The sequence below is a fragment of the Antennarius striatus genome, chromosome 15 (genome assembly GCF_040054535.1).
Source record: "Antennarius striatus isolate MH-2024 chromosome 15, ASM4005453v1, whole genome shotgun sequence".
NCBI lineage: Eukaryota > Metazoa > Chordata > Actinopteri > Lophiiformes > Antennariidae > Antennarius > Antennarius striatus.
In genome coordinates, this window is record NC_090790.1 from 14,641,330 (window position 1) to 14,667,516 (window position 26,187).

Here is a 26,187-nt window from a genome sequence, read left to right on the forward strand (position 1 = left end):
TTTACCTAATTTAACCCCCATTCCAAAAATAGGCTAAGATGTACAAGATAGACACTCTAATTCACATAGAGATTGGTTAATAGTGCTGGAATAAAGGCTTAATTTCCATTGAACAGTGTATTATCTATCACATGTGTGCCCTTAAATATAGTCAACTTGTGCAAAACAGGCATCACACACACACACACACACACACGCACGCACGCACGCACACACACACACACACACACACACACTATAGCAGCAGCTAATGCTTTGCAGAACATGACATAACCTGAGAACAAGCTGCACAGAAGATTAGATTAATGAGACTAATGAAAAGATTACGCAACAGTCACTGCCTGAACATTGTGTTTGCTTGAGGACACTCATTTTTTTAATGTAGACACAAGAGGACACATTAGAAGGCTCATTTACAGGACTCATTTTTACAATATGACCTGACTCATATGTAAATATATGAGGAACACACACACACACCTGACAGGAAGGTGAGCAGTATGTTGCGTAATTCTGTGGAGAACATCTGACTTCTTGGAACTGCCTGAAAAAGAAAGACCATATAAGGTCATGGGAAGGGTGTGACTGACTATCACTACATCATTCATTGTAGGTGCTGGCCTTTATCTTTCAGAGTTCACACAGTAGTGTCAACACAGAGGAGCGATGCAGCAGTTCAGAGGACCAACAGATCCGGCAGGGGTTCGGAACAGGGCGGTGTTGGTGTCCGTAGCCCAGTTTGATCACTGGGTGGAACTGCAGCACAGGCCTGGGGCCAAGAGGGACACCAAGGAACTCCACCGCACCCTCAGCAAACTGGGCTTCAAGGTGGACATCCACAACAACCTGAGCAGCAAAGAAATCGACAATCTGTTTCGAAACGGTAATACACACTTTCCGTCAGCCATTTCCAGAACAGCTTCTGCGTCCTGTGTTAGAGCCTTTCCAAAGATGCCGAACTGTATTATAGGATGAAAGTCAGGAGCCTTTCAAATATTCTCAGTAACCGTGACAATGTTCAGGAGGACCAACAAAACCTCACAAAACTTCTCTGTACGTGAATAAAATTGTCTGTGTAGGTTCTTATTTATCCAGGTCCTTGTTATCCATGGTTCTTAATCCACTGGACGTTAGAAAAGTTCCTTGAAAATGTTTCACCTCTCATCTAAGAGGCTTCTCCAATTCTGATTCTGATAAAGAACTGCAGAACCCACTTGATGTCAAAAGCTTAAATCCTAAACTGTGCAAAAGTGCAATCTGACTTCCGCTTTAATGGCTACCACAGCTTCTTGGAGAACGATCATTTGAACCTAAGCCTCCACAGGAGCCCAATTAGCCTCCTGAATGAACATAAAAAATTGAAAGTAACATAGAACCTTATTCCCTGAAAGATATGTGGTGCTCCAGATGAACAGAACCTGCTTGGTGGTGTAAAAGACCTCCAGAACCTTATAAATGACCACATTAGCGGATATGGTCATTTCCTTTCATAAAGGAAAGGGAAGATTGCCAGAATTCTCAGTATTGCAGAACTTTGATAACAATCAAAATCCTCAAAACAAATCTGTCAAATCTCAAACAGGATCCAAAAACAGCACTTAAATGAACCACTAGAAATTAAATGCACCACTAGAACCTCATTGATGACCACAGTAACCCTACAAAGGACTCAGAGAACTGTTACTATGACCACATTAATCTATAAGAGAACCACTTCTGCCTGGTTCCACCTTTTAAATCTCGTAGGGAACAGAATAATCCCCTGTTACCCTTTAAATCCTTAGAATAATGTACCACTAAATGGGTGGAACCCAAGATTGAGTGTGTGAGTACTGCGTGCTGCAGGTTCCTTTTTGAAATTTTCACCTGTCTTTGGTTATTGTCTGTGTATTAGTTTTATGGCTGCTTTTATGGCTGCTGATCTATAACAGATTAAAGTAGAACAGTCATGCGCTATTATTGATTATTGGTTATCAGTTCAAATGGAGATATTGATCTGTGACCCATCTGAACACAACACCTCTATCGTGTTAATGTGGTTCATAACAGCCTCGAGTCACGACATAACGCCTGGGAATTCAAAGTCAATGTACTGAACATTCTTTCACTTGTCAAACTGTGCTTGTGTGTTTGTGCTGTAGAGAGCCAGCGTCCTGTAAATGATTGTTTCCTGGCTGTCCTGTCATCTCATGGAGAGGAGGGTTGTGTGTTCGGCGCCGATGGAAAACCTGTTCAACTATCCCGCATCTTCAAGTATTTTGACAATGAATGCATGGAGAAAAAAGCCAAAATGTTCCTCATACAGGTGAGCAGCAGGTGGAGACCAGTCAACACACATCACATATTATCAACACACACTCCCACAATGACAAAATTGTCATTCATGCTGATTTCATTATTTTATATCAAGGAGAGGAGAACACATTTTTTTATTGTCCGGGATATCTCTAGAACTAACTAGGTGCATGAACTTCAGCTCCATGCATTCAACTGGAGAACTCACATTCATGGGTGAAGTTCAGTCTGGCTGCAGCATTTTAAGCTAGCGACAATTCTTTCAACATTTTAGATAAACAAATAAAACCCCAGTAAAAATCAATTAAATAATTGGGTATAACAACATGAATGGGCAGTTTAGCATCATTCTGAGTTACAAAGAAAAAAATCTAAATTAAAAAAAAGAAGATGTTTTATTGACTTTGTTTAAAATCTAAATCTCAATTAGTGTGTGAAACTTATCCCCAGTTATAATTTCATCTGGAAATCTTGTCAAGTTGCTTTTGCTGATCGTATCAGTAGGGGAAACAACACACACCTGTGAATAGTTGTAAGCAGCTGGACATTTAAACTAGCCTCGAGTCTTTCCCTGTGCTAGAACATTTTCTTTCGCTTCCTTCTAGTTCTTGTCTCAAGTTGTTTTCCAGTTTCCTGTGTTGCATGCATTTTTTCCCTAAAGGTGATTTTTATAAAATTTGTTAATAAATCTCAGTTTTACTTTATTCAATTTTGCTCTGCATTTTGGTTCCTGACTCTCCTTATACAAACTGTGGCAAATCTGAACCTTAAACTGGTTTTTTTTTTCTCCTTTAAACTCATCCAATCAATGTCAGGGAGACAATGTCAGAATGTACAGCACTGGGATCATAAGTCATATAAGTCATCAGCATAGAATTTTAGCTGGTGATGATTGTTTCTAAGGGGCAGCAGATATAATTCAAACTTGACAAAGAATGCTTCCCTAAGGAATCCCAGATGCATTCGATTAGTTGAACAACTCTAAAACCAAGCTAATGCATGGTCAGACACCATCATATGTAGACATTAACATTCATAGGGCATTATATTGATTACAAATATGCAATGAATAACAATATACATGACTTCATAAAGCACCTCTGCCTCTGCAGGCTTGTCGGGGAGAAGGTCTGGATGATGGCGTGGAGGTGGATTCAGCTCTTGATACCAGTCCAGAGAGCGTCCTTTCATCTATGTATCAGTCTGCTCCTGTAGATACTCTTGTGATGTTCGCCACACCGCCAGGTAACCACCAACTCTACATTCAGCTGGAGACCAGGTGTTAGAGGATCATCTCCCTCTCAAGAACCAGATCGATTGAGCATTCACAATGTGTGATATTACAGTTTACTCTAAGCATGTTTATTACTACAATCATCTGGAGACCTACTAATTCAACAATTTGAAGAAGAGATATAATAAGATAGGTGTAAGTGGAAATTGCCAGATTGAAGGTGTAGGGGGTGGAGGGGATACACGTTTTTCACTGTTATCGAGGTGAATGCGATAAAATATGTTCTAAATTGATCAGTGTGAAAGAATCTTTTTGCTTCACGTAGAAATCCGAAATATTCCAGCCTTTTCGTAGATTAAAATGTGTAAATAAGAATATAATGCATCAGACCTAACAGCTGAATCAGAGTTCTTGTTTGATGCTCTAATCTGACCTTCTTGTTCAATTTCTGTTTCCATTCCAATCCACTCTTCAGGTTATGCAGCTTTCAGTAACCCTTACGGATCAGTCTTCCTCCGCACTTTCTGTACTTTACTACAAGGGGAAGGAAATCGAAACCTGGAGCTGACTCGTCTCATGACACGTCTCTCCCACGGAGTAGCCCACAACTTCCAGGCCAAAGGGCGTGATCTGGCCGGGAAGAGACAGATGCCATGCCTCATGACACGAATGACTAGAGAAGTGTTCCCCTTTGCTGAGGCGAGGAAAGACAGCGGGAAGGCGCCAGGGCTCTCAGCCTCATCACTGGTCCACAGCGACAACTTTACAACACGGACTCCTTCCATCAGTTAGAGGCCGGCACACCAAGCTATGAATATATGAAGATCATCAGCAAAAAAGTAGATGAGTGAGAGACGAGATACTCCTAGAAGATCTGCAAGACTGATGATGTTAAACTCAGGCAGTCGAAAGATTTCACAGAGAAGCATTTGCTGGGATACTTACCATTTATTGAAATTTTAAAATGTGATTTATTTATTCAAATACTATAATATACAAAGCACATTTTAAAATCTCAGGCAGGAGGCCAAGACGAAGACCAAAGAGGAGGTTTATGGATGTAATGAGGGAGGACATGAAGGTAGTTGGTGTGAGAGAAGAGAATGCAAAGGCCAGGGTTAGATGGAGGCAATTGATTCGCTGTGGTGACCCCTGAAGGGAGAAGCCGAAAGGAAAAGGACTATAATAAACACCAAAAATATTCTTTTAACATTGTCACCATGTCATAATTTATAACACCCTCTCAAAACACACCACTCATACAGGTCCGCCAGCCCTTTTCCTCGACTCAATCATTCATCAATCAACTTAAAAAACAGTTTCCTGAACTCCATATTGATAAATACATAAATGAAAACAAATTCAGGTGAATGAAATACATCCCCCATTCAATTTTAAGGAAGTCTCTATCTCATTAATAGAGCAAGGAAGGGTTTGTAACAGCCTATGGTCAGTAGCAGTGAGTGTATGTATGTTGGTTACATGGTTCCATGATGTAGGTGTAGGTGTTCATTAGTGTTTATGACAGATTTTGATGCCTTCCCATGGGTGTAATGAGGGAAGACACAAGTGCAGTTGGTGTTAGAGAGAAGGATGAAGAAGATAAGCTGACATGGAAAAGGCCAACATACTGTGGCGACCCCTAACGGGACACGCCGAAAGGAAGAGAAGAATGTTTTGAAGGGGGACTCCATTTTCGCCAAAAAACACAACAGCGATTTCATTCCTCGTTGTTACTGTACTACTACTACTGCTACTATTACTACTGGACAACACAATGGCATAGCGGTGTTAGGGTTTTACTCTGTACAAAACCCTCTTTAGTTCTTTAAGCTTGGTTGAGAGGTGTATCTTCAATGATAGACAGCATAGCGCTGTATCCTCACCAACTTCATAAACTGCTGAACTTCCTCAGTTAACCTTGTTTGGACTACAATTTGTCTCATCATAGCAGATACACCTCTCAACCAAGCTTAGAGAACCGAAGAGGATTTTGCTCAGAGTAAAAGTAACAGACTGGTGCCATGATCCAAGACTCGAGAGAGGTGACATTCTGCGCATACAAAGTTAAGCAGAAACCTTTTCTAAAATTCTGCCAGATAGCCTCCCTGGTTTATCACATTAGTATGTGCAAATTTTGTTACAGAGTGGCACCAGTTAAGCATAAAAATATAGTTTTGTTTTATATTGTGAAAAAGTTGTCAGGAAGGGAAATTGGGAGAGTCCAGGGTCAAAGGCCCTGGTGGGAGTTGGCGTAGGTGGGGTCCGAGTGCATAGACCGCAGATAGGGTCAATCCGGTAGAACCGCTGACTAGTCAGAACAGGAGCAGGAACAGGACATCTGAGGAGACAGTGATTTACGAAATAGCGGAAGCAGAGTCAAAATCAGGTACCTGGGGTGATGTACTATGCAAGCTTGCCAAAATAAAAATCAACCAAACTCCAACCAAACAAGCAAATAAAACAATCGAAAGACTGATAAAATAGTATGTAAATCTGATTGAAGGTCTGATGGGACCTTTTTCTCATCCCAGAACAATGAGCTCACAAATAATAAACATAACAAAAAAAGAGCTATCTAAAACAAGTATTAAAACACCTTTTGAGGAAACAATGAACAGATATTGGAGAAATTAGAAGATGAATTGAAATTCACACAGGGCGCGGTCCAAGACTGTATTTCTTCGAAATTGTCTAGTAAAGAGCAAACCGCACCCTGATGTCCTACGTGTGATGTTCTTGCTTTGAGGGAAGGTCCCACCCACGACAGCCAGAACCCATGAACAAGGACAATAGTTTTACTAAAGATAGGGAGAATAATTCTTTTGAAAAAAAGGGTAACATTCCCTTCAGGAACATGTAAATTCAAACTAGGGAGAAACAATACACCAGTGTGTCGGATGTCCAGGTTCAAGAGATGTTAAAACAAACACAACAAAAGCCACAAATGTTGCAGCTTGTCCAGCTAATCAACAAGCCCTGTGGCATACAAGAGAGGGAGTGTTAAAAATTAAAGGGGACCGAAAAACAGATGATGCACAACAAACGTTAGTTGGATTAAAAATAACATTAACAGCAAGAGACAGAAGACAGACAGAGAGTGGAGTATGAGGTGTTGAGACTGAAGAAGTAAGACAAGGAAGCAAAAAAGAAGTTGAAAGTGATGGGGAAGGGATATCAGCGGTACATGTTGGTAGTTCACGAGAGCAAAAGAAAGTTGATAAGGAAGACAGGGAAAATGATGTTGAAGAAGACAGTGATGAGGATGTTGACAATAACAGTGAAGAGGATGTTGAAGAACGAGCAAAGTCAAGTAGGGAAAGAATTACTGCACGATCAAAAGCTAGAACCAATAATAAACAAGAACAAATGCAGTCACAGACTGCTAGATCCCGCGACACCCTTGAACTCAAATTTTTAACCTGAACTACTTGCATAGATCAAAGATCAAAGCTAGTGCTATAATTTACTGTCATTGATCAAAGCTCTAGCTTTGATCTACAGTCTACTCACACTGACCTTCTCCCTCGTCTTTCTATCTTATCTGGTTCATGAGTGTACCTAAGTTGATATTTGACGTTGACCTAATTTTCTCAAAGTCAAGGTCATCATCTCATTCTCATCCCCTTGCTTTTTGCTTTTTGTTTCATCTCTCTATCTGCAATGGTTGCTAAGATATTTGGTGGACTAACGGACTAAAGGACAGATGAATGAACGAACGGACGGTTGAACACTGACAATTACAATACATCACCGCTTTGAAGCGGGATGTAATAAGTAATCTTTTATCTCAAAATCTCTGTTGACATCGAAAGGTTTTGATGTCAACAGTGTTTGGAATTTGGTGTGTTTCATGAGTTACATGAAAGCGGTCTGGTTTTATTTCCTTTCATCTTTTCCATTTTAAGGTGCATTGAACCTGTATTATAAATGTTCAACCCGGTAAACCACACGTAAGCTACAAATCCAAAGTGTATTATCATGCTAAGTGAGGAAGAGACCAGAAGACTGTTGGAGACTGTTCGAAGACTACTGCTCCAAGAATCACCTGAAGATATTCTTCGTTTTTTATTGATCGATCTCTCAGTGAATAATGACGTCAGCATCGACTTTTTACGGGACTGGTGTAAGTTTGAGTTCAATTTTGATTTTGCCATGTTTAAAACTGGGGTCACTAAAGAAAAATGGCTAAGTGTAAAAATTTATTGGAATGTCTGATTTATGTAGATGCAAATTAATAGGTAAATAGTGGAACCTGTATAAATTACTAGGGATGACGAAATACACTACTAACTGTATCTGCATCTTTATCTATCTGTTCAACCATCTAAATTATCTGTACTCGGAATGGACGAGGTTTAAACCGGAAGTGGATGTGATGTGAAGTCTGAAATTGATATGAATTTATCAGAAGTTACTATATTTATTTTAAAACTATTTACAGAACAGCCTCATAGTTGAAATTCAAATCAATGTTTTAGCTCACAAAAGAGAACTATTTATCAAGCAAGTTTTTTATGAACTCAGAAGATGAATATTCTTAAGTGTATGAAGGAATATTTACAGAACAGCCTTAGAATTGAGATTCGATGCTTTTGATCACAATAGTAAAGGAAATTTACAGAGCAAGTTTTTTTATGAACTCAGACCATGAGTTTGCATTTTGATATGCATCTTGAAGTGCAAATATGCAAGGGATTACTGAAATAATAATAGTTAGGACCTATGAAATTATCCTTGTAATAATAATCCCTGCTTCCATATCATTAATATTGAAAGATTCTATTGGCGCAGCAACGTTTTCACTTTTTGAAAGACCATGTCTCCTTTCATTATGCCTCTGTATGCCTTATAATCTCCATTGCTTATGTTGTTCTTCGTCCCTATTTTCAACCATATTTTGCATTCTTGTTCAAAATCTTTCACTGTCTTGGTGTAAAAAATGTTCTCTTTGCTCTTCATTCATGTTCCCAGGCCTCTGTTGAACAGTCTCTTAGGCGCAATTATAATATGGACGATTGGACTGTTGCAATGTGTCATCGCCAATACAATCGCTAATTCTAATTGAAACACATCATCTTTTGTAGATAACAGCCATCAAACTGACAAACAAGAAGAAGTATCAACAGCTGTTGATACAATTCCCATTCAAGATGAGAAGGACAGAACAACAGAAGAGCCGTCTCCATCAGCTTCACCCAGACCAGTAACACCAAAAGACACTGCGAGTGGAATAACTACAATTCCCTGTCAAAGTAACCAAGGTGCAACAGCCAAAGAGACGCCTCACTCTACTTCACCCAGACCAGTAGCCCTAATAGAGACTGAGAGTGGAGAAACTAAAATTCCCAGTAAAAGTGGCAAAGATGTAACAGCAGAAGAGAAGTCTCCCTCAACTTCAACCAGGAAAGTAAATCCAAAAGACACTGAGAGTGGAGAAACTACAATTCCTAGTCAAGGTAACAAAGGTGTAACGGTACAAAAGACATCTCCCTCCACGAGACCTAGAAAGGTAACAGCAATAGATACAAAGAGTGGAATGAATGTAATTCCCAGACAAAGTGTCCAAGACGTAACAGCAGAAGAGACAAGTTCCTCAATTTCAATTAGAAAAGTAACACCAATAGATACAGACAGTACAGAAAGTACAATTCCCAGTCAAAATGACAAAGGTGTAACGGCAGAAAAGACATCTTCCTCAAATTCAACCAGACCAGTAACACCAATAGATACAGAGAGTGGAGAAACTACAATTCCAAGTGAAAGTGACGAAGATGTAACGACAGAAGAGAAGTGTCCCTCAACTTCACCCCGAAAAATAAAATCAATAGATACAGAGAGCGGAATAACGACAATTCCCTGTGAAATTGACCAAGATGTAAAAGCTAAAGCGAAGTTTCCCTCAAATTCACTTACACCAGTAAAACCAAAAGACAGTGAAAAAAGTACAATTCCCTGTCAAAGTGACCAACATGTAAAAGCCAAAGAGATGTCTCCTTCACTGTCCCCTAAATTAGCAACACCAATAGATACAGGCAATGGAAAAACTACAATTCACAGTCAAATTGACCAAGACGTAACAGCCAAAGATAGGTCTCCCTCAATTTCACATAAAACAGTAACACCAATAGAAATAGACAGTGGAAGAAGTACAATTTCAAGTCCAAATGACCAAGACATAAGAGCCAAAGAGATGTCTCCCTCAATTTCTTTTACACCAGCAACACCAATAGATACAGACAAGGGGGAACTTATGATTCCCAGTCAAAGTGACCGAGATGTAAAAGCCAAAAAGAAGTGTCCCTCAATTTCACCTACATCATTAACACCAAAAGAAACAGTCAGGGGAGAAAGCACAATTCCCAGTCAGAGTAACCAAGACGTCAAAACCAAAGAGAAGTCTCCCTCAGTTTCACTTTCATCATTAACACCAATAGAAACAGACAGTGGAGAAAGAACAATTCCCAGTAAAAGTAACCGAGACGTAAAAGCCAAAAAGGAGTGTCCCTCAATTTCACCTACATCATTAACACCAACAGAAACACTCAGGGGAGAAAGTACAATTCCCTGTCAAAGTGACCAAACTGTAATAGCCAAAGAGAAGTCTTCTTCAATTTCAACTACACCAATTAATACAGACAGTGTAGAAAGTACAATTCCCAGTCATAGTGACCGAGACGTAAAAGCTAAAGAGAGGTCTCCCTCAGTTTCACCTGCATCCCTGACACCAATAGAAACAGACAGTGGAGAAAGTACCATTCCCAGTCAAAGCGACCAAGATGAAAAAGCCAAAAAGAAGTCTCTCTCAATTTCACCTACATCATTAACACCAATAGAAGCAGACAGTCGAGAAAGTACCAGTCCTAGTCAAAGTAACCAAGGCATAGAAGCCAAAGAAAAGTCTCCCCCAATTTCACTTGCATCAGTAACATCAACAGATACAGACAGTGGAGTGAGTACAATTCCTAGTCAAAGTGACCGAGATGTAAAAGACAAACAGAAGTCTCTCTCAATTTCACCTACAACAATAACACCAATAGACACAGACAGTGGAGAAAGCACAATTCCCAGTGAAAGTGACCAAGACATAGAAGCCAAAGAAAAGTATTCCCCAATTTCACTTGCTTCAGTAACATCAACAGATACAGACAGTGGAGTAAGTACAATTCCCAGTCAAAGTGACCAAGATGTAAAAGACAAAAAGAAGTCTCTCTCAATTTCACCTACAACAATAACACCAATAGACACAGACAGAGAAGAAAGTATAATTCCACGTCAAAGTGACCAAGGCATGAAAGCCAAAGACAAGTCCCCTTCAATTTCACCTGCACCAGTAACACCAATAGATACAGACAGTGGAGAAAGTACACTTTCCAGTCAAAGTGACCAAGGCATAAAAGCCAAGAAGTCTTGCTCAATTTCACCTATATCAGTAACACCAATAGATACAGACACTGGAAAAACTATCATTCCCAGTCAAAGTGACCAAGAAGTAAAAGCCAAAGAGAAGTCTCCCTCAATTTCACATACATCAATAACACCAGTAGATACAGACAGTGGTGAAAGTACAGTTCCCACTCAAAGTGACCAAGAAGTAAAAGCCAAAGAGAAGTTTCCCTCAATTTCACATACATCAGTAACACCAATAGATACAGACAGTGGAGAAAGTACAGTTCCCACTCAAAGTGACCAAGATGTAACAGAAGAGCTGTCGCCCTTAACTCACCTAAACACTGAGATCGGAAAAACTACATTTCCCAGTCAATATGACAAAGACGTAACAGCAGAAAAGGCGTCTCTGTCTTCACTCCAAACAGTAACACCAGTTGACAGAGAGGATGCAGTGAAAATTCAGCATTCACACCCAGCTGGGATTGTCAATAAAAGTAGCAATGGTAAAAGTAGTCCAACTATCAGCAGACCTTCAACAGCAGCACAAAAGAAACACAGAAAAGTAACACCAATAGAAATCAAAAAACTCCATCCTTATAGTCAGCCAGTGAAGAAGAGGAAGAGAAAGGTAGAACAACCCGAATGGGACGACAGCGTAAAAATTGTCTACGATGATAAAGCTATAAAGTCGACTGGGAAAGGCTCCAGCACCCTACGGCTCGCAGTAGTGGAGAAAGTACAATTCCCAGTCAAAGTGATGAGGACATAAAAGCCAAAGAGATGTCTTTCTCAATGCCACCTGCACCAGTCACCAATAGATACAGACAGTGGAGAAAGTACAATTCCCTGTCAAAGTGACCAAGACGTAAAAGCCAAAGAGAAGTTTCTCTCAATATCATTTACTCCGGTAAAATCAATAGATACTGAGATTGGAGAAAGTACAATTCCCAGTCAACACAACAAAGACGTAACAGCAGAAAAGGTGTTTCCTTATTCTTCACTCCAAATAGTAACACCATTTGAAAAAGAGGATGCAGTTTTGTTTTGTTTTGAATTATTTTTTTCTGGCTGTCCTGTCATCTCATGGAGAGGAGGGTTGTATGTTCAGCACTGTGGAAAACCTGTTCAAGTATCCCGCATCTTTAAATATTTTGACAATGAATGCATGGAGAAAAAATCCAAGTGTTCCTCATACAGGTGAGCAGCAGGCAGAGACCAGTCACCACACATCAGTCCATTAGTCAGAGGCAGGCAAACCAAGCTATGAACGTGTGAAGATCATCAGCAAAAAATGGATGGATGAGAGACGAGACAAATGGGATCTGTATTTAAAAGATTTCACGAAGACGCATTGGCTGGGACATTTAGCATTTATTGAAATTTTACAATGTGTTTTATTTATTCAAGTACAATAAACACCAAAGTATTCTTTTAACATTGTCACTTTGTTATTTATAACCCTAACCCTCTCTAAACACACCATTCATACACGTCTGCCAGGCCTTCTCCCCGACCCTATCATTTATCACTCCTTGAGACGTCACCTTATCATGATGGAGGGGATTGTGTGTCCCAATGATCCTAGTAGCTAAGTTGTCTGGGGCTTTCTGCCCCTGGCAGGGTCACCCATGGCAAACAGGTCCTAGGTGAGGGACCAGACAAAGGATGGCTCAGAGACCCTTAATGATGAATACGAACAATGGACCATGTTTTCCCTTGCCCGGACGCGGGTCACCAGGACCCCCTTCTGGAGCCAGGCATGGAGGTGGGGCTTGAAGGCGAGCGCCTGGTGGCCGGGCCTGCACCCATGGGGCCCGTCGGGCGCAGCCCGAAAGGACAACATGGGTCCCCCTTCCCATGGGCTCACCACCTGTGGGAGGGGCCATAGGGGTCGGGTACATTGTGAGCTGGGCGGTGGCTGAAGGCGGGGACCTTGGCAATCCGATTCCCGGCTACAGAAGCTGGCTCTTGGGACGTGTAATGTCACCTCTCTGGCAGGGAAGGAGCCCGAGCTGGTGTGTGAGGTCGAGAAGTTCCGACTAGATATAGTTGGGCTCACCTCCACACACAGCTTGGGCTCTGGTACCAGTCCTCTCGAGAGGGGTTGGACTCTCTTCCACTCTGGAGTTGTCCATGGTGAGAGACGTTGAGCAGATGTGGGTATACTTATTGTCCCCCGGCTTGGCGCCTGTACATTGGGGTTCACCCCGGTGGACGAGAGGGTAGCCTCCCTCTGCCTTCGGGTGGGGGGACGGGTCCTGACTGTTGTTTGTGCTTATGCACCAAGCAGCAGTTCAGAGTACCCACCCTTTTTGGAGTCCTTGGAGGGGGTGCTGGAGAGCGCTCCCACTGGGGACTCCATCGTTCTGCTGGGGGACTTCAATACTCATGTGGGCAATGACAGTGAGACCTAGAAGGGCGTGATTGGGAGGAACGGCCCCCCCGATCAGAACCTGAGTGGTGTTCTGTTATTGGGCTTCTGTGCTCGTTACGGACTGTCCATAGCGAACACCATGTTCAGATAAAAGGGTGTCCATACATGCACTTGGCACCAGGACACTCTAGGCCGCAGTTTGATGATCGACTTTGTGGTCGTGTCATCGGACTTGCGGCCGCATGTCTTGGACACTCGGGTGAAGAGAGGGGCGGAGCTGTCAACCGATCACCACCTGGTGGTGTGTTGGCTCCGATTGTGGGGGAAGATGCCGGTCCGACCAGGCAGACCCAAACGTATTGTGAGGATCTGCTGGGAACGCCTGGCGGAATCCTCTGTCAGAAGGAGTTTCAACTCCCACCTCCGGCAGAACTTCACCCACGTCCCGGGGGAAGTGGGGGACATTGAGTCTGAGTGGACCATGTTCCGCGCCTCAATTGTCGAGGCGGCCGACCGCAGCTGTGGCTGTAAGGTGGTCGGTGCCTGTCGTGGTGGCAATCCCCAAACCCGTTGGTGGACACCGGCGGTAAGGGATGCCGTCAAGCTGAAAAAGGAGTCCTATCTGGCCTTTTTGGCCTGTGGGACTCCTGAGGCAGCTGATGGGTACGGGCTGGCCAAGCGGAATGCAGCTTTGGTGGTTGCTGAGGCAAAAACTCGGGCATGGGAGGAGTTCGTGAGGTCTTGGAGGACGACTTCCAGATGGCTTCGAGGAAATTCTGGTCCACCATCAGACGCCTCAGAAGGGGGAAGCAGTGCAGCATCAACACTGTGTATAGTGGGGATGGGGCGCTGCTGACCTCAACTCCGGACGTTGTGACTCGGTGGGGAGAATACTTCGAAGACCTCCTCAATTCCACCGACACGCCTTCCCATGAGGAAGCAGAGTCTGGGTTCTCTGAGACGGGCTTTCCTATCTCTGGGGTTGAGGTCACCGAGGTGATTGAAGAGCTCCTCGGTGGCAGGTCCCAAGGGGTGGAAGAGATCCACCCGGAGTTCTTAAAGGCTCTGGATGTTGTGGGGCTGTCCTGGTTGACACACCTCTACAACATCGCGTGGACATCGGGGACAGTACCTCTGGATTGGCAGACTGGGGTGCTGGTCCCCCTTTTTAAGTAGGCGGACTAGAGGGTGTGTTCCAACTACAGGGGGATCACACTCCTCAGCCTCCCTGGCAAGGTCTATTCAGGGGTTCTGGAGAGGCTCTTCGGGGATCTTCAGGGCTCTTCTCCAGAGGTTTGTTGCTGCGTCTGCTGAAGAGCCCAGCGCTGTATCCTCACCAACTTTGTAAACTGCTGAACTTCGTCAGTAAAGCTTGTTTGGACTATAACTTGTCTTATCATTGAAGATACACCTCTCAATTGAGCTTAAAGAACCAAAGAGGGTTTTGCTCAGAGTAAAACCCTAACAGACACGTCCAGAGCAGAGATGTTGAGGATGTTGGTGAAAGGGTGATGGTGATGGAGCTACCAGGAAAGAGGGCAAGAGGAAGACCAAAGAGAAGCTGGAAAGGTGTAGTGAAGAAGACATGACGGCTGTTTGTGTTAAAGAAGATGATGCAGGAGATAGACTGACATGGAAAGAAATGACACGCTGTAGCGACCCGTAACGGAACACACCGAACGGAAGAGAAAAATGTTTTGCAGGTGAGATTCCATTTTCTCCAATAAACACAACAGCTATTTAATTCCTCGTTGCTACTCTTCTACTGCTACTACTACTATTACTATCATTACTGCAGGAAGAAGGTTTTGAGTTTGATTCCTTGCTGTGTGGAGTTTGTATGAAACTCCCAGGTCCTGTGTCTATAATTGTCTCATCCTCTCATTGTATCATCCTTTGTCTTGAAGACCAGATAATCATAGCCTTCATTGTTTACTGTTTTTTCCGTATGCATTGTCCCTCTCCATGTCTTTGTTCTTCTATCATCCCCCTACTCCAGTATCGTCTCATTCTGACGATACGACAAGTCTTGTATTCAAGAAAATGAATCAATAATCTTTGATCACAAAAACTATGGTGACATCAAAAGGTTTTGATGTCACCATAGTTTTGAATTTGGTGTGTTTCATGAGTCACATGAAAGCAGTCTGGGTTTTATTTCCTTTCATCTTTTCCATTTTAAGATGCATTGAACCTGTATTATAAATGTTTGACCTGACCAACTTCCTGTAAGCTTCAAGTCCAAAGTCTATTATCATGCTAAGTGAGGAAGAGACCAGAAGACTGTTGCAGACTGTTCGAAGACTACTGCTCCAAGAATCGCCCGAAGACATTCTTCGTTTTTTATTGATTGATCTCTCAGTGAATGATGACATCAACATCAACTTTTTACAGGATTGGTGTAAGTTTGAGGTTCTATGTTGGTTTTGCCATGTTTAAAATTGGGATCACTAAAGTACAATAGTTAAATGTTAAAAATTAATAAGAATGTCTGATTAATATAGATGCACATTAATAAGTAGCAGGACCTGTGTAAATTACATAGATAGATTAGAGCAATAATAATAATATTAATAATAATCAGGACCTCTGTAAATTATTTACATAATAATTATCCCCGTAATAATAATAATCCCTGCCTTCATATAACCAATATTGAAAGATTCTATCGGCGCAGCAACGTCTTCACTTATTGAAGGACCATGTCTCCTTTCACGATGCTTCTGTATGTCTTATGCTCCCCATTGCTTATGTTGTTCTTCATCCCTATTTTGCATTCTTGTTCTAAATCTTTCACTTTCTCGGCATAAATAATGTTCTGTTCGCTCATCATTCATGCACTCACACCTCAGTTGAGCATGTCTCTTAGTAGTGGATATAACTTACACAGGTATAGAAAGTCTTTGTTCACTCTCCTCGTTCTGTTCTTCATATGAGAAGTCTTAGGATACAAGAAGCTAACAATAAATGTCATTACTTGTGCATACTCACTAACTAATTTACTGTACATGGGTAGGTCAAGTCAGACTGACATTTGATCCACTCTCCTTTAATTGTATGTACTGTACAAAGGCTGTACAGTTTACTGTCCATTGTTTACTTTTTGACTCCATTATACACTGGTGTCGTGCCTGGAGTGTACCCTACCTCACACCCCAAGTCTGCTGTGATAGGCTCCAGCAAATCCCTCCAGCAACTTCTAGAGGCATGGTGAAGCAAAACAGGCAGCCAGTGGAGGGAAGCCAGGATGGGAGTGATGTGCTCCCTCTTAAATGGTTCAGTTAGTAGCAGAGTGGCTGCATTCTGCACCGGCTGGAGATGTGCGAGGGAGGATCGGCTGACCACAAAATAAATACTGTTACAGTAATTCAGCCAAGATGTTACAAAGGCATGGTTAACTTTCAAGACGTCACTGTAAAAGGAAGGTTTTTCTCTTAGGCACCAGCCTAATGAGGAAGAAACTCAATTTAATCAGCACACTAATCTGCCGATTAAGGTCGCTGTCCATCTTAAAACACAGGTTCGAAACCGATGGCTTTACATAAGCTGCCAATGGGCCCAAATCCAGAGAAAGGGTTTTGCAAGATCCACTGGGACCAAACACCATCACCTTATTTTTCTTTTCATTAAGGTTGAAAAAGTTCAGGGTCATCCAGGCTTTTGTCATGTCTTGGAGACAGTGCAGAAGTGGTGTGAGGGGGACAGCATTTTTCTTTTAACAGCCCATAAATCTGACTGTTTTCAGCATACAGTGGAAAGAAATACCATGCTTCCCCGAGATTGAATACAGAGGCAATAGATACAGGGAGAAAAACAATGGCCCTAAAAATGACCTCCGTAGAACCCCAAACAGCAACAGAGCAGTCTCCAGACCGAGTTTCTAGGGCAAACACTTAGACTTCTCACTGTTAGATAAGATTTGACCCAGTTTAGAGCAGTACCACAAATGCCTGCTAGGTCTGCAGACACAGTATGTCCAGCAGAACAAGAATTACATGGTCAGCAGAGTAATTTGCCATAAAAATATCTTTAAAAACTGACTTTGTGATATGTAATGTTTTTTTAAATCCAGACTGAAATACCTCTAGGACTCCATGATGTACATCCAAAAAAGTCTTTAATTGGACATGAAGTTCCTCCAGTATTTTGGAAATAAAAGGCAGCTTGAAGATGGGCTTAAAATTGTGAAGCACACTACTATTTAGGCCAGATTTCTTTAGAAGGGGCTGTACCACCAAACCTTTAAAACTAAGAGGAATAACACCAGTACACAGACTGCTGTTTATGACAAGAACCATCTGCCCTGAACTAGGGAAAACCTTCTTGAAGACAGGGGAGAGGTAATTGTAAGTACAACCTGATGGTTTATTATGGCTGACCAGATCCTCCAAGTTCCGTACCGAGTTACTTACTTATGAAGGGACAGACACTATTATAGAAGATTGGACCATTGCAATAAGTCATCCCCAATAAAATGGCTAATTCTATTTGAAATATGTCACCTTTTGTAGATAACAGCCATCACACTGAAAGAGAAGAGGAAGTATCAACAAGAGTTGAAACAATTCCCGTTCAAGATGAGACGGACATAACAACAGATGAGCCATCATCAACTTCATACAGACCAGTAGCACCAAAAGTGAGTGTGAGTGGAGAAATTAAAGTTCCCTGTCAAAATGTTCAAGATCTAACAGCAGAAGACACGTCTCCCTCAACTTCACCCAGAAAAGTAACACCAAAAGACACTGACAGTGGAAAAACTACAATTCCTAGTCAAAGTCAAAAAGGTGTACCGCCAGAAAAGAAATCACCCTCAACTTCATCAAGAAAATTAACACCAATAGATACACACAGTGGAATAACTACAATTCCAAGTCAAAGTGTCCGAGACGTAAAGGCCAAAGAGATTTCTCCCTCGACTTCACCCAGGACAGTAACACCAATACATACAGTAAATGGAAAAACTATAATTCTCAGTCAAAGTGACCAACATGTTACAGCAGAAGATATGTCTGCCTCAATTTTACCGTCGCCAGTAAAACCAAGAGATACACACAGTGGAGAAACTACAATTCCCTGTCAAAGTGTCCAAAACATAACAGCAGAAGAGATGTCTACCTCAATTTCACCTACACTAGTTAAACCAATAGATACAGACGGTGGAGAAAGTACAATTCCCAGTCAACGTGATCAAGACATAAAAAGCAAAAAGAAGTCTCCTGCAATTTCACCAGCATCCGTAACACCAATACCTACAGACAGTGGAGAAAGTTCAATTCCCAGCCAAAGTGACCAAGACGTAAAAGCCAAAGAGAAGTCTCCCTCAATTTCACCTACATCAGTAACACCAATAGATACGGACAGTGGAGAAAGTACAATCCCTAGTCAAAGTGACCAAGACATAAAAGCCAAGGAGAAGTATCCCTCAATTTCACCTACATCACTAACAACAATAGATAGGGACAGTGGAGATTGTACAATCCCCAGTCAAAGTGACAAAGGTGTAATGGCAGAACAGACATCTTCCTCAACTTCACCCAGAAAAGTAACATCAATAGATACAGACAGTGGAGACCAAGATGTAACAGCAGAAAAGATTTCTGCCTCAATTTCACCTACACCAGTAACACCAACAGCTGCGGAGAGTGGAGAAAGTACAATCCCAAGTCAAAGTGACGAAGACGTAAAAGCCAAACAGAAGTCTCCCTCAATTTCACCCAGACCAATAACACCAATGGAGACTGAGAGAGGAGAAACTACAATTCCCAGTCAGAGTGACAAAGGTGTAAAAGCCAAACAGAAGTCTCCCTCAACTTCACTCCGACCAGTAACAGAAACAGACGCTGTTAGTGGAATAACTACCATTCCCTGTCAAAGTGACCAAGACATAAAGGCCAAACAGAAGTCTCCCTCAATTTCACAAACAACATTAGCATCAATAGAAACAGAGAGTGGAAAAAGTACAATTCCCGGTAAAAGTGACCAAGACATAAAAGCCAAAGAGAAGTCTCCCTCAATTTCACCTACACCAGTAACACCAATAGATAAAGACATCGGAGAGAGTACAATTCCCAGTCAAAGTGACCGAGACGTAAAAGCCAAGGACATGTCTCCCTCGATTTCACCGACACCAGTAACACCAATAGATATAGACAGTGGACAAAGTACAACTCCCAGTCAAAGTGACCAAGAAGTAAAAGCCAAAGAGAAGTCCCCGTCAACTTCACCTACACCAGTAACACCAATAGATAAAGACATCGGAGAAAGTACAATTCCCAGTCAAAGTGACCGAGATGTAAAAGCCAAGGACATGTCTCCCTTGATTTCACCTACATCAGTAGCACAAATTCATACAGACAGTGGAGAAAGTTCAATTCCCAGTCAAAGTGACCGAGACGTAAAAGCCAAGGACATGTCTCCCTTGATTTCACCTACATCAGTAACACTAATACACACAGACAGTGGAGAAAGTTCAATTCCCAGTCAAAGTGACCAAGACGTAAAAGCCATAGAGATGTCTCCCTTGATTTCACATACACCAGTAAAATTAATAGATATATACAGTGGAGAAAGTACAACTCCCAGTCAAAGTGATCAAAAAGTAAAAGCCAAAGAGAAGTCCCCCTCAATTTCCCCTACATCAGCAACATCAATAATTACAGACAGTGGAGAAAGTACAATTCCCAGTCAAAGTGACCGAGATATTAAAGCCAAAGAGAAGTCCCCCTCAATTTCACCTGCACCAATAACACCAATAGATACAGACCATGGACAAAGTACAATTGCCAGTGAAAGAGACCAAAATATAAAAGCCAAAGAGAAGTCCCCCTCAATTTCACCTACACCAATAACACCAATAGATACAGACCATGGACAAAGTACAATTGCCAGTGAAAGAGACCAAAATATAAAAGCCAAAGAGAAGTCCCCCTCAATTTCACCTACACCAATAACACCAACAGATACAGACCGTGGACAAAGTAAAATTCCCAGTCCAAGTGACCAAGATATAAAAGCCAAGGAGAAGTCCCCCTCAATTTCACCTACACCAGTAACACCAATACGTACGGACAGTAGAGAAAGTACAATTCCCAGTGAAAGTGACCAAGACATAGAAGCCAAAGAGAAGTCCCCCTCAATTTCACCTACATCAGTAACACTAATAGGTACAGACAGTGGAGAAAGTACAATCCCCAGTCAAAGCGACCAAGACGTAAAAGCGAAAGAGAGGTCTCCCTCAATTTCACTTAAATCAGTAACACCAATAGATACTGACAGTCGAGAAAGTATAATTCCCAGTCAAAGTGACCAAGACACACAAACCAAAAAGAAGTGCCCCCCAATTTCACCTACACCAGTAACGCCAATAAGTATAGACAGTGGAGAGAGTACAATTCCCAGTGCAAGTGACGAAGATGTCAAAGTCAAAAAGCAGTCTCTCGCAATTTCACCTACATCAGTAATGCCATTACATATGGACAGTGGGGATATTACAAGTCAAAGCGACGAAGACATAAAAGCCAAAGAGAGGTCTCTCTTAATTTCACATTCACCAGTAACAGCAATACGTACGGACAGTGGAGAAAGTACAATTCCCAGTGAAAGTGACGAAGACATCACAGTAAAAAAGAAGTCTCCCTCAGTTTCACCTACCACAGTAACGCCAATACATACGGAAAGTGGGGAAAGTACAATTCCCAGTCAAAGTGATGAAGACATAAAAGCCAAAAGGACATCTACCTCAATTTCACATACACCAGTAACGCCAATACGTACGGAAAGTGGAGAAAGTACAATTCCCAGTGAAAGTGACGAAGACATAGAAGCCAAAGAGAAGTCTCCCCCAATTCCATCAACACCAGTAACGCCAATAGGGACGGACAGTGGAGAAAGTACAATTCCCAGTGAAAGTGACGAAGACGTCCAAGTCAAAAAGAAGTCTCCCTCAGTTTCACCTACATCAGTAACGCCAATACATACGGACAGTGGGGAAAGTAGAATTCCCAGTCAAAGTGACGAAGATATAAAAGCCAACGAGAGGTCTACCTCAATTTCACATACACCAGTAACGCCAATACGTACGGACAGTGCAGAAAGTACAATTCCCAGTGAAAGTGACGAAGACATCAAAGTCAAAAAGAAGTCTCCCTCAGTTTCACCTACCACAGTAATGCCAATACATACGGACAGTGGGGAAAGTACAATTCTCAGTCAAAGTGATGAAGACATAAAAGCCAAAGAGAGGTCTACCTCAATTTCACATACACCAGTAACGCCAATACGTACGGACAGTGGAGAAAGTACAATTCCCAGTGACAGTGACGAAGACATCAAAGTTAAAAAAAAGTCTCCCTCAATTTCACCTACACCAGTAACACGGACAGTGGAGAAAGTACAATCCCCGGTCAGTGGAGAAAGTATAATCCCCACTCAAAGTGACCAAGACTTCAAAGCCAAAGAGAAGTCTCCCTCAATTTCACCTACACCAGTAACACCAATAGCTATAGACAGCGGACAAAGTACAACTCCCAGTCAAAGTGACCAAGAGGTAAAAGCCAAGGAGAAGTCTCCCTCAATTTCACCTACATCAGTAAAACCAATATATACGGACAGTGGAGAAAGTACAACTCCCAGTCAAAGTGACCAAGAGATAAAAGCCAAGGAGAAGTCTCTCTCAATTTCACCTACACTACCAGTGTCACCAACAGATACAGACAGTGGAGAAAGTGCAATTCCAAGTCAAACTGAACAAGACATAGAAGTCAAAGAGAAGTTTCCCCCAATTTCACCTTCAGTACCAGTATCACCAATAGATACAGACAGTGGACAAAGTGCAATTCCAAGTCAAGGTGACCAAGACATAGAAGCCAAAGAGAAGTCTCCCTCGATTTCACCTTCACCACCAGTATCACCAATAGATACAGACAGTGGAGAAAGTGCAATTCCAAGTCAAGGTGACCAAGACATAGAAGCCAAAGAGAAGTCTACCTCGATTTCACCTTCACCACCAGTAACACCAATAGATACAGACAGTAGAGAAAGTACAATCCCCAGTCAAAGTGACCAAGAGATAAAAGCCAAGGAGAAGTCTCCCTCAATGTCACCTACATCAGTAACACCAATAGACACGGACAGTGGACAAAGTACAATCCCCAGTCAAAGTGACCAAGACATAAAAGCCAAGGAGAAGTCTCCCTCAATATCACCAACATCAGTAACACCAATAGATACAGACAGTGGAGAAAGAGCAATTCCCAATCGAAGTGACCAAGACATAGAATCCAAGGAGAAGTCTCCCTCAATTTCACCTCCACTACCAGTAACACCAATAGATACAGACAGTGGAGAAAGTACAATTTCCAGTCAAAGTGACCAAGACATAAAAGCCAAACAGAAGTCTCCCTCAATTTCACCTACGCCAGTATCACCAATCGATACAAAGGGTGAAGAAAGTACAATTCCCAGTCAAAGTGACCAAGGCATAAAAGCCAAAGAGAGGTCTCCCTTAATTTCACCTACGCCAGTATCACCGATAGATACAGATGGTAAAGAATGTACCATTCCCAGTCAAAGTGACCAAGACGTAAAAGCCAAACAGAAGTCTCCCTCTATTTCACCTACGCCAGTATCACTAATAGATACAGATGATGAAGAATGTACAATTCCCAGTCAACATGACAAATATGCAATAACCGAAGAGAAGTGTCTCTCGATTTCACCTACACCAGAAACACCAGTAGATACAGATGGTGAAGAAAGTACAATTCCCAGTCAAAGTGACCAAGACATAAAAGCCAAAGAGAAGTCTCCCTCAATTTCACCTACACCAACAACACCAATAGATACAGACACTGGAGAAAGTGCAATTCCCAGTCAACGTGACAAAGACGTAAAAGCCAAAGAGAAGTCCCCCTCAATTTCACCTACACCAACAACACCAATAGATACAGACACTGGAGAAAGTACAATTCCCAGTCAATGTGACCAGGACGTAAAAGCCAAAGAGAAGTCTCCCTCAATTTCACCTACACCAACAACACCGATACATACAGACACTGGAGAAAGTGCAATTCCCAGTCAACGTGACCAAGACATAAAAGCCAAAGAGAAGTCTCCCTCAATTTCACCTACATCAACAACACCAATAGATACAGACACTGGAGAAAGTGCAATTCCCAGTCAACGTGACCAAGACATAAAAGCCAAAGAGAAGTCTCCCTCAATTTCACCTACATCAACAACACCAATAGATACAGACACTGGAGAAAGATCAATTCCTAGCCAACGTGACCAAGACGTAAAAGCCAAAGAGAAGTTTCCTTCAATATCAGCTACTCCAGTAAAACTAAAAAAGACTGAGATTGGAGAAATTCCCAGTCAACATGTCAAACACGTAACAGCAGAGAAGGCCTCTCTGTTTTCTTCACTCCAAACAGTAACACCAGTTGAAAGAGAGGATGGAGTGAAAATTTCGCATTCACGCCCAGCTCGAACTGCCAGTCAAAGTGATTACGATAAAAATAGTCCAACTACCAGCAGACGTTCAACAGCACCGCAAAAGAAACCTTTTCCAAAGAAACCATCTCTCGTTGCTTACGGTCAGGGGGTAAAGAAGACAAAGCCACCAAAGCCACCAAAACCACAATGGGATGACAGTGTTCAAATTACCTACAATGATAAAGATTTCAAGAAGATATGACCAAAAAACTGCACTAATCCATACATATACATAAATTGTATGTCTATGCATTATCCATGAGTCACTTTTAATTTTTAAAAGCATTTTTATTGACAAAAAAATTCATGTGTGTGAATTTCACATTCACATTGAAAAACAAGTAATAGTAGAAAAATAATAAACTAAAAAATATATAATTGTAATCAATAGATCATATTATGATTATCTGTTGATTAGATAGATGTGTCTAACTGTTGTTTTTGTGTTCATGTCTGAAGTTAGCATTTCCTGCCATTTAAGGCGTTCTCCTCCGGGTACTCTGGCTTGCTTTTCAGATACATTTTTGAAGTAAAAGTCTTGTGCTAACAATTTGTGTTTGTGCATTCTTATTGACCCCTCCATAAACTGCCACCTTACTGTGGAGGAGGTGTTAGCCTAACAATCATAGAAGCTGTGTTGTCTGGGGAAATTTGGGTATTCTATGGTAGGTTAAGGGTCAGACAGCTTAAGCTTGTGCGGGAGGTTGAGCTGTTCCAACTACATAAAGAAGCTTCTTATTTTCCTTTGGGCTTTTCCCTTCAGGGGTCTGCACAGCAAATCAATTTCCTCCATCTAACCATGTCTTCTGCATCCTCTTCTCTCACACCAACTATCTTTATGTCCTCTTTCACTACATCCATAAACCTCTTCGGTCTTCCTCTAGGCCTCCTGCCTGGCAGTTCTCAGCATCCTTCTCCTAATTTATTCACTATATCTCCTCTGGACATGTCCAAACCAACTCAGTCTGGCCTCTGACTTTATTTCCAAAACCTCTTAATAGAGGAAAATAAAAGAAATTACAGATTATTGTTCAATATCGTATACAGACTGACAAAGAATCACAATGCATATGAGCCTAGTATTCCACTAACTCCTTAGCAAGGATTTTATGAATTTCTTCAACAATATGATCCTGCTCATCAAAGATAAATTGTGTCCTGTCCTCCAGCAACCCTAGTCCATTCTTAAATCACTTAGATCCATAAACGACAGAGTTGACTTTTGAACTTTTTGGTTCTATGGGTGTCTTTTCTCTTATGGAGATCAGTCATCTTATTCGATAGTCTCATCGAAACCATGCTCCTGCCTGTCCAACAAAACTCATCAAAGAAGCTTTACCTTTACTTAGCAGCCACCTCCTTCATATAATTATCCTGTCATTATCAACAGGCTACATACCACAATCTTTTAAAGTAGCTGTAATCAAGCCCTTTCTCAAAAAACCCAACCTTGACCCTGCAGTTCTAACTATAGACCCATACCAAATCTCCCATTCTTATCAAAGGTCTTGGAGAAAATAGCAGTTAATCAGTTAAGTGACCTCCTTAAATCCAGTTTGAGAATTTCCAGTCAGGTTTTAGGGAACACCACAGTATAAAAATGGCATTAGTCAGTTACCAATGACCTAACTGTCTCTGACAAAGGAACTGTTTCTGTTCTGGTTCTCTTGGACCTTAGTGCCGCTTTTGACACTATCGACCATCAAATCCTTTTTGTAACAATTGGACAAAACAGTTAGTATTAAGGGATCAGCGGTGATGTGGTTTAAGTCCTAACTGATCCTTTCCAGTTTATTAACATTGATGACTCTTCCCAGTACACTACAGTGAGCTATGGAGTTCCTCAAGGCTCGTTTCTTGGACCAATACCGTATATTTTATACATCCTTCCTTTAGGTAATTTGATAAGGAAACACTCAAATGTCATTGTTATACTGATGATACTTAATTGTATCTATTAAACCTAATGAAGCAATTCAGCTGGCCTAACTACATGAGTGCATTAAAGAGATTAAAGATTGGATAACCAACAACTTTGTGCTGTTAAATTCTGACAAAACGGAGTCATTGTGCCCAACCCAAAGACTGTTAGGGATGTAGTGTCTAGTAATGTAATCACCTGCGATGGTTTTACTATTGAGGCCAAAACCACTGTGAGGAATCTAGGTGTCATTTTTGATCAGGATCTATTTCACACATAGAACAGATTTCCACAACTACCTTTTTTCTTCTCCGCAACATTGTTAAAATCTGGCACATTTTAAAACAAGGTGATGCATTCAAAATTAATCCATACGTTTACCACATCCAGGCTAGACTGTTGCAACTCACTTTTCTCCGGCTGCCGTTCACGCCCAGACACCTGCCTATCTGAAAGAAGTTTTAGTTTCTTACC

At 41.7% G+C, this 26,187-nt stretch overlaps 2 protein-coding genes across 2 annotated transcripts; both read left to right on the plus strand.

Annotated features, from left to right (window-relative positions):
- The first annotated feature begins 647 nt into the window (after positions 1-647).
- On the plus strand, positions 648-4,773 carry LOC137608753 (caspase-7-like). The gene is made up of 4 exons (XM_068335311.1): positions 648-883; positions 2,142-2,305; positions 3,408-3,540; positions 4,005-4,773. Exons 1-4 carry the CDS (start codon positions 667-669, stop codon positions 4,319-4,321), a joined length of 831 nt encoding a protein of 276 aa, XP_068191412.1. The 5' UTR covers positions 648-666; the 3' UTR covers positions 4,322-4,773.
- A 14,028-nt stretch (positions 4,774-18,801) lies between these two features.
- On the plus strand, positions 18,802-23,994 carry LOC137608860 (serine-rich adhesin for platelets-like). The gene has a single exon (XM_068335450.1). The coding sequence runs from the start codon at positions 18,802-18,804 to the stop codon at positions 23,992-23,994; it is 5,193 nt and encodes a 1,730-aa protein (XP_068191551.1).
- Positions 23,995-26,187: the final 2,193 nt, after the last annotated feature.